This window comes from Squalius cephalus (assembly GCF_949319135.1).
Source record: "Squalius cephalus genome assembly, chromosome: 5".
Classification (NCBI taxonomy): Eukaryota; Metazoa; Chordata; class Actinopteri; order Cypriniformes; family Leuciscidae; genus Squalius; species Squalius cephalus.
Genome location: NC_137126.1, coordinates 47774248 through 47790274, shown reverse-complemented (window position 1 = coordinate 47790274; position 16027 = coordinate 47774248). Strand labels below are relative to the sequence as shown.

Below are 16027 nucleotides of genomic sequence, written 5' to 3'. Positions count from 1 at the left end.
AAGGGTGTAGAGATAAAATGCATTGATGCATTGATGCATTGACTCTCTATTTTTGTTTAATATTTTTAACAGAAGTTTTGAAGGGTTTGCTTTTGCCAGACTATCGATGTAAATGTCTGTTGAGAGAATAATGTTAGAAATCAAACTACTTTACTTTGAGGGATGAGTGTCAGCGGCAGGGAAATACACTTGCATGATTGTCATGTAGACCGGCTCTCTCGGTTGCCTAGGTAACTTAATATCACTCCGCCGCTGCTGTAGACTGTGCTAATAAATACAGGGAACAAAGTATAACTATTGCAATGCAATGAAAGGGTAGTTTGATTTCTAACATTATTCTCTCAACAGACATTTACATCGATAGCCTGGCGTTATAATTTATTTGCTTTTGCTGTACTGTGGAGAGGGTAAAACTGTTTTTAATGGCAGGCTAGCAGATACCGTTGACTCGCGCTAGCCTAGCACCGGCGAACTATGCAACTGGGAGGACTGGATGAAAAATGTTGAAAACTGTCTCCACTGATAAATAACACCCAGGCTAACTTGGAAATGAGGTCCGATGTCCAAAATCCTGAACCACCCCTTTAACATCAATTGTTGTTAAGAATTTAAATAACCCCCATAGGTCTGTTTGAAGCCTTCTATTTATCATGTAAGGCAAGGCAAGTTTATTTATATAGCACATTTCATACACTATGGCAATTCAAAGTGCTTTACATAGAAAGGAATAAAAATAATCACAAAATAAAAGCAAAGAAAATTAAAACAGTTATTCAAAATTCTTTACATAGAAAGGAATTCAAATTTCACACTATGGCCATTCAAAGTGCTTTGCATAGAAAATAAGCACAAAATAAAAGCAAGGGAAATTAAAACAGTTATAAAAGGAATGAATTAGAGTAAAATTAATTAAAGTTGTAAAAAGATGATACATAGAATCAACTTCTCATCTGGCAAAACACCGGTGTATCTTATTTTGCATCTTTCAATTTCCCCAATTAATGGTTAATGTTTCTCTCTTACCCAATTCTACATAATTCTATTCTAATTGATACTCCCATGATTTTCCCATGATCTGCCCCAAAAATCCCGAAGAGAGCACCCTGAAAAGTTATGATAAAATCTTAGTTGCAAACTTCTTCTGAACTTCATCCCTACTTTGGTCTTCGTCCCTGTTGGACTTCGTCCTGTAACCCGTTTGATCAGCTCACATGCAACAAGTGTCATTATACCGAAGCAAAAGCAATGGAAGATGACTGCTTCACAGCATTAAAAATCTCTTAACTTGTGAACACAAATATCTCTTGAAACCACACGATCATAAGATTAAACAACAACATTAATTAAATGGAATAATTAAAGGATTATAAATGAATGAAGAAAAAAGAAAACACAACAAATCCATGGTCGCTCTCTTGAAGCAACATACAAATAGGTTGCGATTAAGAATCCTTAGATCCTTTACATATGAATTTCAACTTGAGGGAGCAGTGGTTGTCATTAATATTCGCATTTCTTGTTAGTTGTCCACAGTCCTCTCCTCCCTTATACGGATGTCCTTGCCACTCATCCGGCTGCCCAGGTCCCCAGTGTCTGTAACCAAAGCCAAAAAATGCATATAGAAAACTTTTTTTGGTAATTTAAGTTGCATGTACTTAACAATCAAACTCTTAAAGTACATTATCTTGACTTGATTGCTTTCCTTTACAAAGGCCAATAATTGAGGGGAATCATTTTGAGATATCATGTGGAAGCTGTGGATAATGGAAATAATGGAAAATGAATTCGATATGGAAAACTGTGACTGCATAATTCAACTCACACTTTGTCCATGGTGCAATTAGTGTCATCCGCCCATCTCCACTGGCCTGTGATCTGATCCGTTAGACCGATCCAGTATTCAAATGGTTTGGACAAATGGGTAACAAATTCCTACGAGGAGAGACAAAAAAAATACTGAAAGGCAGAATAAAGGTATTAATCCACAAACGAGTTACTAGGAGTGCTACTTGGGTATTAAGAGGTGTGTTCCTTTGGTGCTCTTCAGCTTGGAGATCCAAAAATGTGTCCCAAATAAACACATTAATAAAAAGGTATTAATCCTTTCATGCACAGACACCCAGTGATTTCCTGTATACACACAATGGTTACATGACGTAACAACCCTGTTTTTTCTGTAGGCATGATGGTTACAATGAAAACCACCTAAGTTTTCCTTATAAAATTGTAATTTTTATAGTTGTAGCGATAGGGATGCTCATAATTAACTGGTTAACCAAGAGCAAGAATTTTTACCGGTTAATACAATCGGTTTTACGGTTTAAAAAGTAATGTCATTTTTAAAGTCATTTTTCAAGACATTTTGAAAATGTTAAACATTTTTTAAGAGAAAAACAGGTTGTGTATAAGTCACATTTTTTTAAATAAATGTATTATTATAACATTAATGTAAAATACTGGTAAATAAAGCGAAATATATATATAAAAAAACCACTATAAACATAGCTATAGGCTATTTTAGTTCCCCTAACGCCACAACAAATCCTTTAAATGTTACAATATTCAGAATGGAACAAGAATGAAAAATAAAAGTAGCTTTATAAACGTCAAGACAAAAAATCATTTAAAGCGAAAACAGAAACCTGCGTTGGGCCAATGTAGCCGACCTCTCTCATTTGGCATGATTTTCCATATTTGCGATGTATATGGATGCTAAACTATAACTTGTTATATAAACTAGGCTCTGTACTTCACACGCGTTCAAATATCCATGTAAAACATCATCCTTCACATGCTCAGAAATGCTCACGCTGAACGGCATAGATTTTACACTACAGACTATTTAATTTAAGCAGTGTAGCTTTTTATGTTTGGTTGACTGTATTCATTTTGATAATGAACAGGCTGCAATGTCAAGTTAGCAATGCTAGAACTGATATGTTGTGTGTTGTGTGTGTGCACGTGAGGCGGGATCACTTTAATTTTATAACAGTGGAAACAACTTAAAGTACTCTGTCATATATGGTCATAAAGATAAGAGTAAGACATGATTAGAAACTGTAAAGGGTTTACTTTTATTTGTGTACACTCACAATAAAAACAAAACTTTTGTAAAACAAACAGGATGCCAGTTTCTGCCATCTCGGTTTCCTTTCTGTGAACTTGTTTTTGCAGCGTGTCACAAAAATTAACTGAAACTCATCATATAGCCTACTAGTCACACAGTTTTGTTACTCTGTTAATTATTTAAAGGTGCAGTGTGTGATTTTTTTTTCTAGTGGTGAGGTTGCGAACTGCACCCAACAGAAGTTACGCTGGCCGACAGGAAGTGACGTAGACAGCAGAGAGTTGCCAGTTAAGCAATGAGGTTTCTTTACAAAGATAAATTAAGAAATTATATTTACTTAATTATTAGGGCCCAAGCCCTGAAAGGGCGAAGGCCCTATTGTTTTCGTAAGGATTTTTTTTTTTTTTTTTTTTTTTTTTCTTCATTATTATTTTTTTTGCCTTTTTGCCACTTTTGGGGCCCTTAACATGCTCAAAAACTCTTGAAACTTTGCACACAGGTCAGAACCCGCAGCCATCAGGGCCGGACTGAAGCTGGTACCGGGGCGTGGCAGGGGGGCTCGACAGCGCCCCCTGGAATGGGGTCCGAAATCTTGGTCCATATATCAAACACGCTTGCATGTAATAATATGAAACTCAGTACACATATAGATCTCATCGGGCCGCACAACTTTCGTGCTCTGAGTTTTACAAAAGCCCAACAGGAAGTCGGTTATTATACGTTGTTTGGAAAACGCATACAATGGAATGTGAAATACTCCTCCTAGGGAATTCATCCGATCGCCGCCAAACTCGGTGTGAATGAAGTCAAGACATTGAGGATGAATTCTTGCGAACAGATTTTTGATATCTCGAACGGTTTGGCCGTGGCGAGGAAACGAATTTATGGCGAATAATGGGACACAGGAAGTGTGTTATAACTTCTGCATACATTATCTGATCTTGCTGAAACTTCAGCAGTGTATTCGTTGTAAGAGGCCGATCACATGGATGTGACCTTTGTGAGTCAAAGTTATAGCGCCACCAACTGGCAACAGGAAGTGTGTCACTTTCAAAATGCTTTGAAATCACTTTCTTATTTTTACCCGATTTGCTTAAAACTTTATGTGTATAATGTAGACACCCGGCAGATGTAGACCTGTGGAAGGATTATTGATATCTTAGATACTGTTGCCGTGGCAACGCATTAAACTTTAATATTCTTTTCGGATTCTTTTGAGACTCTTCACATGCTTGAAAATGCATGAAACTCGACAGACACATCACATTTATTATACAGTAGACATGTGCAAAGTTTCAGAAACGGGCGTGGTGGAATGGCTCAGTAGCGCCACCTTTAGTCAAAAATGGGGGCTTAGTTTTTCCTAGAATCACAAAACTTGGTAGGTGTATTGTTCTCATCAAGCAGGACACCTTTCTAATTTACAGTCATAACCTCAGACCCACAGGAAGTCAGATATTTTGGTTTGAATGTGGATTTTCTGGAGAATTTTCTCTCTCTCTGTTTGTCTCTGTGTTTGTGAGGGGTGGGAGGGATTTGTCTGTTGAGTTTAATGTTTGTTTTCAAGGTTTCAGGGGCTTTTGGAGCCCTTAACGTGCTCAAAAACTCTTGAAACTTTGCACACAGGTCAGAACCTGCGGCCATCAGGGCCGGGCTGAAGCTGGTACCTGGGCGTGGCAGGGGGGCTCAACAGCGCCCCCTTGAACACGGTCTGAAAACTTGGTCCATATATCAAACACGCTTGCATGAATTAAAATGAAACTCGGTACACATATAGATCTCATCGGGCCGAACAACTTCCGCACTCTAAGTTATTAGCTCCGCCCAACAGGAAGTCGGCTATTATGAGTTGTTTGAAAAACGCATGCTGTGGAATTTGATGTACTCATCCTAGAGAATTCATCCAATCGCCTCCAAACTCGGTCAGCATGAAGTCAAGACATTGAGGATGCTAAATTAGGGACGGATTTTTGATATCTCGAACGGTTTGGCCGTGGCGAGGACACGAATTTATGGCGAGAAAAGAGAAACACAAAGTGTTATAACTTCTGCACACATTAACTGATCTTGATGAAACTTCAGCAGTGTATTCGTGGTAAGAGGCCTGATCAGATGGATGTAACTATTGTGAGTCAAAGTTATAGCGCCACCAACTGGCAGCAGGAAGTGTGTCACTTTCAAAATGCTTTTGACAAAAGTGGGGGGGTTAGTTTTACCTACAGTTTAAAAAATCAATACGTATATTGGTCTTATCGAGCCGGACAACTTTCTAATTTACAGTCATTAGCTCTGAGCAACAGGAAGTCAGACATTTTGGTTTGAATGTGGATTTCTTTGCAAAATCAGTCTCTGATTTTTTACCCACTCCTCTTAAGTGGTTTATTTTATTGCCACCAAACTTTTTCAACATGATGAAAATACATTAACCTGTTAAGCCTCACCAGTGCGTCGGCGCACTGAAGCGTTTTTTTTTATATATAGCTCAAAGTTACTATCAGATTTAATGTTATACTTCGACAAACTATACATCATTAAAAAGATATAAGACTCAAGTTTCAGTATTTGACCACTATTGTATTCTGAGAAACTTATAGCGACAGTTATTTCTTAATTTGTGTCAGGAGTTATGAAATGAAAAAATGAGTCGATACCTTTGATATGAATTATGCGCGTCAGCTGCTTTCATTCATAAAAAACTCCTGTGCTGTCGTCATGACAGCGATACACAAAACAACGTCCCTCAAGGCTTTAGCTCAAAAATGTGCAGATTTGGAGAAATATTGATATATTCTCATAGATTCACATCATATTTCTATAGACAGGAATAATATTTATTGAATTTATACCAAATGCGTCGATGTAATCATTATGAGCGCTTGCATACTCTGATACTGTGTTTTCAATCCATACCAACAGCCTGAGGGCGCTATATGCACAATAATTGTCCATATATAGAACATGAAGAAGAGCCATGATCATGTGACATTCCAGGACGTCACTGATACACACAAAGCTACAGAGTTCGCGCTGTAAAATGCAGACACAGATGTTTTGAAGATAATAAACATGATTGCAATGATATTTGAGTTACCTGTGTTTTTCAAGACATGCCAGGTATTTTCATAATAATAGATTATATTTATAATGTAATGCTAATCTATATAGACTATCATTGTGCAGAACAGTATACAATAGTATATTTTCTGTCTGATTTTTTTATCTGAAGCCAAATTAGATCACAGAAGATTATTTAAAACACTCATCTTGCGTTTTAAAGTAAGTTTGGAGCACAAACATGGTTTTAATCTCATAAATTGTCGTGTATTGATGGTGTGCTAAGCTAACATGCTAGCTAGCCCTAGGTGCACCTGCAACCTAGAAGTTATACTTTTATGTTTTTTTGAATGCTTACTGAAAGTTTCTTTATTCAAGAATGTTCTTTATTCTTTATTTAAAATGTGAGGTGAACTTTGAGAAAAGAAATTAGGGACTGAAACCCTATGAATAGCATGTGAATAGCCAGTCGTTAATAACTATAATGCAGACAAAAGAAATGCATATTTCGAGCCATAACTAGGCTGGAGAGGTGTGAATGTGTGCAGGGGGAGACTGAGACTGAATGGGAATCGTTTGCACCACAAAACAATAGAGACAAAATACTGGATAGATGGTTAGAAGATGGCAATAAACATCAGAAGCATCTTAGCGTCAAATCAAAATAAAGTCAACTGACATGGTCTTGAAAAACATTTAACTAAATACAGAGTTTTGGACTTATTATCTTCAGATTTTAAACATAAAATGTTTAGACATGTGGCTTTAGCTGTAGTGCATTTCTAGATTGCTCCAGTGCCAACTTCAATTTTATTTTCATGAGGATGTTTCATTAAAATTAATTTCTAATAACTTTACAAAACTTTGAAGCTATTTATAACAATTTTTGTCATTATGACAATAATTAATTTTACATTTACAATAAACTGCCAGGTGTCAGCTTTCAAATGAGACCATACTTGTGCTTTTAGTACAAAGGGTTCATGAACTGTATCTGTTTCAGTTTGGGTATGTCATTTCTGGGGATTTTTCAAAAGTGGGGTTGCAGCTTAACAGGTTAAAGATGCTAAATTGTGAACAGATATATATATATTTTTTGTTACATATATATATATATATATATATATATATATATATATATATATATATATATATAGCTGCGAGCAGCGATGAAGGGCCAAAGCCGGGGGCACCACCACCCTGGTGCCTTTAGGTAACTAAAGGCACCGGGGTTGCGGTGCCACCGGCTTGGGCCCGTAATCGCTGCTCGCAGCTATATTTTGTATTGTTTTTATAATTATTATTGTTACTTGTTCATCATTGTGTCAGTGTTTTATTCGCTGACGTTAGCTCGCTTCTTTGCACGAAGAACAACATAGTGATGAAACGCGTTTGTCCCTTTAGGGCCACCGTAGAAACATGTCAATGTAAGCGGACCCGTGGTGTGTGTAGATAGAAATGCTCATTCTAAGGTAATAAAAACAGAATGGTTCATTATGTAAGGTCTTTATACACCACTGAAAACATAGTTATGTATATGATATTGATCATATTCAGTGAAATCGACACTATAATCCGACAGAACAACATAAATAAGGTGGTTTTAGAAAAAAACCCGAGCTTCTAACTTCACCTGGAGCGTGTTATTTGTTTTGCAAAAATCCACCGCTCCCGGATCATCGGGTCCAATCAGCGCAGGGGGGTGTGAGATCTGACTGTCAATCACAGCTCGTGCACACACCGCAGATCCCCCCTCCCTCGCACAGACGCGCACGTTACAATATCACATGCACACGACACGCCTGAAGTTCGCCTGAAGATTGTACGAAGCGTGATGGCGGAGAGAAAATCTACTAACAAGCTTCCAATTCCTCGGTTATTGCTATCTATGGATAGATTAGCCAGGGCAGCCTACCTCCGAGTCCATGGTGTTGATCGATGCTGAAGAGACGGACGCGTTCACAGAAAATCAGGTACACACGCACTGACGATGGGCGGGTGCTCGTTGGTAGTGGGGGAGGGGCATGACGCATGAGAGTTGTAAACATTCAAAATTTTGGCTAAGTCGACTCAATCTGCCAGACTTGCCGACTGTCAGGGCATTTGAAGGAATTTGGGGGCCCCAAGCAAAATGGACATGGAGGCCCCCCCCCCCCCTTCATCAACTGTTCGTTACAAGCAGCATTTGCCGTCAGGCAGGTAGCTAACAAACATATATTTGCTAGCCTAACTTTACCTGCTGCAAAACCATTTGTACAAGAAAGTGGAGCGGCTAAGTGATATAATCGTTCAGTTTATGATACAAGCGTGAAAATTGGCATGAGCAGTCTCCATGGGTCACTTGACAAGAAAATTGTCTGAGCCACTTGAAATTTCTAGATTTTTCATTTTTCAAGATGGCCGACACCTTAGTGGAGCAGTTAAGTGATATAGTGGTTTATTTGGTGATACAAGCATGAAAATTGGCATGAGCAGTCTCTGATGGTCACTAGACAATAAGCCACCCACAGCTACTTGAAATTTCAAGATGGCGGCCATTTTTCAAGATGGCCGACACCTTTTTTTGAATGAATGAATGAATGCTTTATTTCGAACATAAACATAAAACAAGTAACAAAAGAAAGTAAACTGAGAAAAAAAAAAGACAAACAAACCAAACAATTAATAATAATAATATGAAACCAACATGTCCGAAAAGGAGTAGGATGAAGCATAAGCTTATTAAAACCTACCCCTTCTCCACTATTCAATAAACAATCAGTTTTCCCTAATAAACATATTTACATAATACCTATCTACAAAAAATAGAAAATAAATAAATTAAGAAAACAAATACATAAATTATTTACAAAAAACACCCGATTGCTAAATCCCTTCCTCCTCCCTGTACTTTGTGAAAACCATGTGTTTGTACTGCTTCTTAAACTGGGTCATGCTTGGACATCGCTTAAGCTCCACACCCAAACTGTTCCACAACCTCACTCCACAAACAGAAACACAAAAACCTTTTATTGTTGTACGTGCTCGCTGATGTTTTAAATTACACTCCCCTCTCAGGTTATAACCCCCCTCTCTGTTAAAAAACAATTTTTGAATATTTCCAGGAAGTTTATTGGGTATTGCTTTGTACATGATTTGTGCTGTTTGAAAATGAACCAGGTCAATGGATTTTAATATTTTTGATTTTAAGAAAAGTAAATTTGTGTGCTCACTGTAACCAGTATTATGTATTATTCTTATGGCTCTTTTCTGCAATATGAATAGTGATTGTATTGAACATTTATAAGTATTACCCCAAACCTCTGCACAATAATGTAAATATGGTAAAATCAATGAACAGTAGAGAATGTGGAGTGATTTGTGGTCCAGAATGTGTCTTGCTTTACTAAGAACAGAAATACTCCTTGACAATTTACTGTGAACATGTTTTATATGTGACTTCCAGTTTATTTTATCATCAATTATTACCCCAAGAAACTTATTTTAATTTACTCTTTCAATGCACACCCCATCTATTTGTATCTGTACCTGTGTATTCTTATTACAATTACTGAATAATATGAATTTGGTTTTACTTAAGTTTATTGATAATTTGTTTCTATCAAACCACATTTTCATTTTACACATTTCAGAAGTAATCCTCCCCAGTAGTTCATGCAAATCTCCCCCAGAACAAAAAATACTAGTGTCATCTGCAAATAATACAATTTTTTATGTTTTTGAAATGTTGCATATATCATTGATATAAAGTAAAAACAGTTTTGGACCTAATACTGACCCCTGGGGGATGCCACAAGCAATGTCCAAGCATGATGATGAATATTCACCCAACTTCACAAATTGTTTTCTGTTGCTTAAATAACTTCTAACCCAGTGCAATACTAACCCCCTGATCCCATACCGTTCCAGTTTATTGATTAATATGTCATGATTGATTGTGTCAAAAGCTTTTTTAAGATCTATGAATATTCCAACTGAATGCAGTCTTTGGTCTATTGCTTCTGTGATCACCTGAATTGATTCAGTTAGTGCCAGTGATGTTGAACTGTTTGCTCTAAATCCATATTGACTGTCAGAAAGTAATTTGTGTTTGTTTATGAAATTTTCTAATCGGTTATTGAATATTTTTTCTAGTATTTTTGAAAATTATGAAAGTAAAGAAACAGGCCTGTAATTTGTGAACCTTAGTGGAGCAGTTAAGTGATATAGTGGTTTATTTGGTGATACAAACATGAAAATTGGCATGAGCAGTCTCTGATGGTCACTAGACAATTAGCCACCCACAGCTACTTGAAATTTCAAGATGGCGGCCATTTTTCAAGATGGCCACCACCTTAGTGGAGCAATTAGGTTCATGGCAATTTTCATGCTTGTATCACCAACTAAATGATTTCTTAAGCCTAATTGCTCCACTAAGGTGGTGGCCATCTTGAAAAATGGCCACCATCTTGAAAAATGGCCGCCATCTTGAAATTTCAAGTAGCTGTGGGTGGCTTATTGTCAAGTGACCCGCAGAGACTGCTCATGCCAATTTTCATGCTTGTATCACCAAATAAACCACTATATCACTTAACTGCTCCACTAAGGTGTCGGCCATCTTGAAAAATTGCCGCTATCTTGAAATTTCAAGTGGCTCGGACAATTTTCTTGTCAAGTGACCCATGGAGACTGCTCATGCCAATTTTCACGCTTGTATCATAAACTGAACGATTCTGCCAAACATAAGCACTTAGCCGCTCCACTAAGATAGGTAGAGCTATTTTATCCAGTGTAATTTATCTCTTACCACTATCTTGTTTTACCTTTCTCTTCTTTCTTTTCTGGCTTCCTGAAGCATAATTCCGCTTCATGACGACTGCCGAGGAGGTTTTGTATTTTGCCGGCAGCAGAGATCACGTTGTTGGCTGGCTGCTGTCCCCCTTGAGGGGGATCCCGATAACAGTGTTATTGCACTTTACTGCATTGACTATCAAAGGGGCGCTCACACAGTTTGTCGTTGCATTTTATTCTTAACCAGTCGTTGTCTTGGGGCCCCAGGCCAGCTCGGGGCCCCAAGCAATTGCTTGGTTTGCTTGCCTTGTCGCGACGGGCCTGCCGACTGCAGCTTTAAATATTACACAATGCACCTTTAAGTGAATTATACGGGTTGCATATTTATTCCTTATATATTTATGATTTTATTAAGTTTTTGTTGATAGAAGCGCTACTGGTGCATGATGTGACGATGTTTGTATCCTCGTGTTCTGTTGTTTATGCTGTTACTTGCACATGCAAAACTAAACCCCTGAAAAACAAATGTTGGTATTTTAAATGGGTCACAGACACTAATCCATTCTATTTTAATCGAATTCTAATCTTGTCGGTTAATGATTAATGATCAGTTAATGAGCTTCGGTTGTCGGTTAGGAAAAACCCCCAATGAACATCCCTAGTTGTAGCATTCTTTTTTTTATTATTATTTTTTTTTTATAAATTAGCATTTTGCAGCATACCAGTTTCCTTCCACAACACTCACTGCGAACACATTACCTCCGATCCGCTACTTAAAACACCATAAAAAATGGAAACATTCCTGCTTTAAATTATAAAGCAATATGAGAGGTAATAAAAAAAAAGTGTTTTCTCACAGTGGCCACTATCCCTGAAAGGTTTAAGGAAAAGTGTGTGTGTGTGTGTGTGTGTTTCTGGTACTCACCCACTCCTTCTCAGAGCCTTCTTCTAATTTTAAGAGTAACGCGCCCTGCTCTTCGCAGTAATCTTTTGCTTGGGTCCAGTTCATTGAGTGGCCAGAGAACAGGTAACAGCTGTTGCTGAATGGGATCCACTCAAGTCCACTACAGCCTGATGTGAGTGAGCCTATGCAAGAGGACAAAACTAAATTAACACTTTAGTTCCCAGACAAAAAAAATCTGTCATCATTTACTCCACCTCTCTCTGAGACACTCGGTTAGTCAACTCCTCTTGTGATTCAATCAAGAAAATCATTAATGGTTTTATCACACAACACTATTTGCATTGCAAATTTTCATTTTGAATCTCCCTATAAACCCTGGGCATGACAAGTTTTCTCTGTGGGGAAGAGGTTTAATTAATATTTGGCTGTACTGATGTTCTATGATTTTAATACCGTCTGAATCAAACACATCAGAGTTTTTCCTCACCCAACCTCACAAATAATTACACAGCAAATCACTTTCTGTTTTTCATCTCATTCAGATTAAAGAAATGTAATCCTGCTCAGAATGTCTGTGATTAAACAGACACTACATAAGCACAATATTACACCTTGAATTTAGAATTTACTCACTGGTTAATGATATTTTATAAGACGAAGCTTGAACTAATGATGTCAGTTCCTCCACTGTATTCTTCATGTCCCTCAGTGAGCTTGCCATCTCCACTTTAGCCGGAGACAAAAGCCAAACAGAACAATATATCAGCCTGATAACCTCTAATATAAGAAAAGCACAATTCTGAAGAACGTGATATTTCATGAATACAGTTAGAATTTCTAAAATTACTTTGTGCATGGTGAAAAATCGCAGCTGAAATCACACGGTCCCGTGTTTGGCCAGACCCAAGAGATGATACTGCCGAACCCAAATTGTCCATCAATTTCTTTTGGCGATCTGTAGGAGAAAGAAATAGAAATATAAAGCTTGCCTTAGATATGAGGATTATTCAAAGCTGAATGTACGTCCAGCACTCACCCAGCTTTTGTTGGTTTTTCTCTTGTTTGGATGCGAGTGAATTCAGTGAAGAGCCGAGATCAGTCATCAAGGTTTCGATATTAGACAACTTCTTTTCATGCATTTCTTTTGGAGAGTAAGAGGGACAAAAGATAAGTAAATAATCAATGACTTTAATGCACGTATTAAATCTTGTGTCTAAGAGAAGAGATGTTTAACAGTCATGCCCTGCTGAGACACTTAAATCATGCAGAAATTCATTGCATTAAAGATTTGACCCCAAACAGACATTAGTAATGGAGGACATTTATGTTTAAACTTTGTTCTAAAAAGTTTTTTTTTTTAAATCATCATGATACTTAAGTTTTTTTAATTTATTATCCATAAATGGCCTAATAAAACAAAATAAAACATCAGTTACGGCAGTCAAGACACTAACCTTTGGTCATTGTGTTACTTGATGCAGACATATTCAAAGATGAACTCAGACTGGACACCAAATTCTGCAGCTCAGAAACCTTCTTTTCTAGGTCACTACCTGTCAAAAACAATTATTAATTAACATTCCATTACCAAAACTGATCTGTGATGATGATGATGATGAAGTTCTCACCTGAGATCTGAAAGTCAGATTTGACTGAGGTTAGATCAGAAGTATGGCTGTTAATCCAACTCTCCAGCATTGAGAACTTTCTTTCTTGATGCGAAACTTCAAAATAAACAGACAAACTTTTTCAGCTTCTCTGCAAATATTTTATATATTCATATGCTAATTCAAATAGTTTATTAAAGCTCAGAGCAAAGCAGTTCAGTTCATATCACAATTAGCAGTTTAGTACATTTTTATCTTAAACAAAAAAAAGTCCATGTTCACATTATTTGTCACACTAAAAACACAAAGATGTTGCAGTCCATATCCACACCAGTGATAAATTAATGCAGTCTAGTAGCAAAACACTAAAGACAGTATTTCATTAATAACTCACAGATGACAGAAGTCATGATGATGAAAAACATCATGCAAATTGTTCCTAGAAGCACAAGGATGCCAGTTTGTCTGTGATTTGAGCAAACTGAAGAAAACAGACAAAATCCTTGATTCATTTATATGATTATAAGCAAAATGATTATTCATATATATATATATATCCATAATTAGCATGAACATGATTAATTGTTGTTAAAAATGATGTTATCCAGTACCAACTACCCCTGAGGAAGAAACATTCACAGCATTCTCGATTCCAATTGCATTTCAAATATAAAAGTTGCTTTTGAAATAATGATTAAAAAAGTCTGTCAAGACATTAAAATAAATGTAACTGCGAAATATTTTCCATTTCACTCATGCTGTAAAAGCTTTAAGATAGTTTCTCCAACTGAATGTGAAATTGTAAATCTTCCAAACCTCTCCAAAATGATTTCTTTGGTTCAGATTCCATCTCCATTCTAACGTATCTTTCGGAACAATCCATTTTCTATAAAGGACAATATAATGTGAGCAAATTTAAGTAATTTGCTTCTTATAGTTGAAATGAAAAACACCACCTCCTATATATAAACATTTATGTTCCTTAAAGAAATTTCACTTCCACATTTTGAGACGATAATAGTAGTTTTACAAGACTCCCCCCTCTCCCCACCCAAAAAGATCTAGGTTTTCATTTGGCCACTTGCTATTTAGTCTTTTTACTTGTGCGTCTTAATTCTTTCTGAAAGCTGTGGGGGATTTTCCTTTTCACCATTTAAAATAAGCCTGGTAATATCAAACTCTGCTACTTCGCTTTGCTTCGTAGACAGAGTCTGCAATGGCATAATAGAGAAGTGTTTTGTCTCTCGCTTCAAAAAACTTCAGTGTTTTCTGAAGTTTAAAATCATTGGTTACCCGTAAGCCAATCACATAACGTTTGGTTATGGCGTGTGTTATGCGCATGCTCAGCCGCATCTAACTTCCACTGTAAACACATGTATGATGCGAAAACAAAACCATCGAGCGAAATACCGGAGTGAACATGGCTGTGAACGACTTTTGCAGATTATGTGAAGTAAATCTACGCATCCACCACGGTACAATCAGCGTCTACGTCACGGCTCTCAGCCCGCCCTCTGTTCGTTGATTGGCCGGCTGTTTTCAGGCCGGTGGAAAACGGAAAGCTATTACGCTGTCTCAGACTGAGTACAGAAGCGAAATGAAATTGAGCGGAAGTACGAAGTCTGACGTAGTCAAGCTAATTTAAAATAGCACTTCTAATAAAATCATTAAAGGGTTAGTTCACCCAAAAATGAAAATTCTGTCAGTAATTACTCACCCTCATGTTGTTCCAACCGCGTAAGACCTTCGTTCATCTTCGGAACACAAATTAAGATATTTTTGATGAAATCTGAGCTATGTCTCACTCCTCCATAGGCTGCTATGTGACCGAAACTTGCTGGCCCAGAAAAGTTATTAAAGAGATCGTTAATATAGTCCAAGTGACTCCAGTGGCTCAATCTTAAGTATATCAAGCGACGAGAATACTTTTTGTGCGCAAAAACAAACAAAAATAACGACTTTATTCCACTTTTCATTTCCTTCTCTCTGGGCCTCGTAGTGTTTTTGCGCTGCGCGTCTGTGTTGCACGTCATCACGCATCACACACATGACCGGCGTCGGCCAATAGTGAGCCTACGTGGTGACGTGAACACAGACGCGCTGCGCAAAAAGACTACGCGAACCAACTAGAGGCCCAGAGAGAAGGAAATGAAAAGTGGAATAAAGTCGTTATTTTTGTTTGTTTTTGCGCACAAAAAGTATTCTCGTCGCTTGATATACTTAAGATTGAGCCACTGGAGTCACTTGGACTATATTAACGATCTCTTTGATGACTTTTCTGGGCCAGCAAGTTTCGGTCACATAGCAGCCTATGGAGGAGTGAGACATAGCTCAGATTTCATCAAAAATATCTTAATTTGTGTTCCGAAGATGAACGAAGGTCTTACGCGGTTGGAACAACATGAGGGTGAGTAATTACTGACAGAATTTTCATTTTTGGGTGAACTAACCCTTTAAGATGAGTGAGCAAAACACTGCATTTGTGCTGAGCTTGGACTTTCAAACATGTAAAAATGTACTGAATTAGTGAAGCGATGTTGATTCATACGTAGAACTTGATCTGTAACGGTTTCTAAGGATAATTTAATATCGAGTTGCTTTGCAAATAAAGACAAAGTACAAATG

The 16027-nt window shown here is 37.4% G+C and overlaps 1 protein-coding gene across 1 annotated transcript in view; it reads right to left on the bottom strand.

Annotated features, from left to right (window-relative positions):
* Positions 1–14269, bottom strand: part of asgr1c.1 (asialoglycoprotein receptor 1c, tandem duplicate 1) — an 83365-nt gene extending 69096 nt beyond the window's left edge. Inside the window, exons 1-5 of the mRNA XM_079871830.1 lie at positions 14219–14269; positions 13797–13883; positions 13424–13519; positions 13250–13348; positions 12832–12936 (exon numbers count right to left, since the gene is read on the bottom strand). Of these exons, the coding sequence (XP_079727956.1) occupies positions 12832–12936; positions 13250–13348; positions 13424–13519; positions 13797–13883; positions 14219–14258 (427 nt within the window). The 5' untranslated portion in view covers positions 14259–14269. The remainder of the gene's footprint in view (positions 1–12831; positions 12937–13249; positions 13349–13423; positions 13520–13796; positions 13884–14218) is intronic.
* Between the last annotated feature and the right edge of the window lie 1758 nt (positions 14270–16027).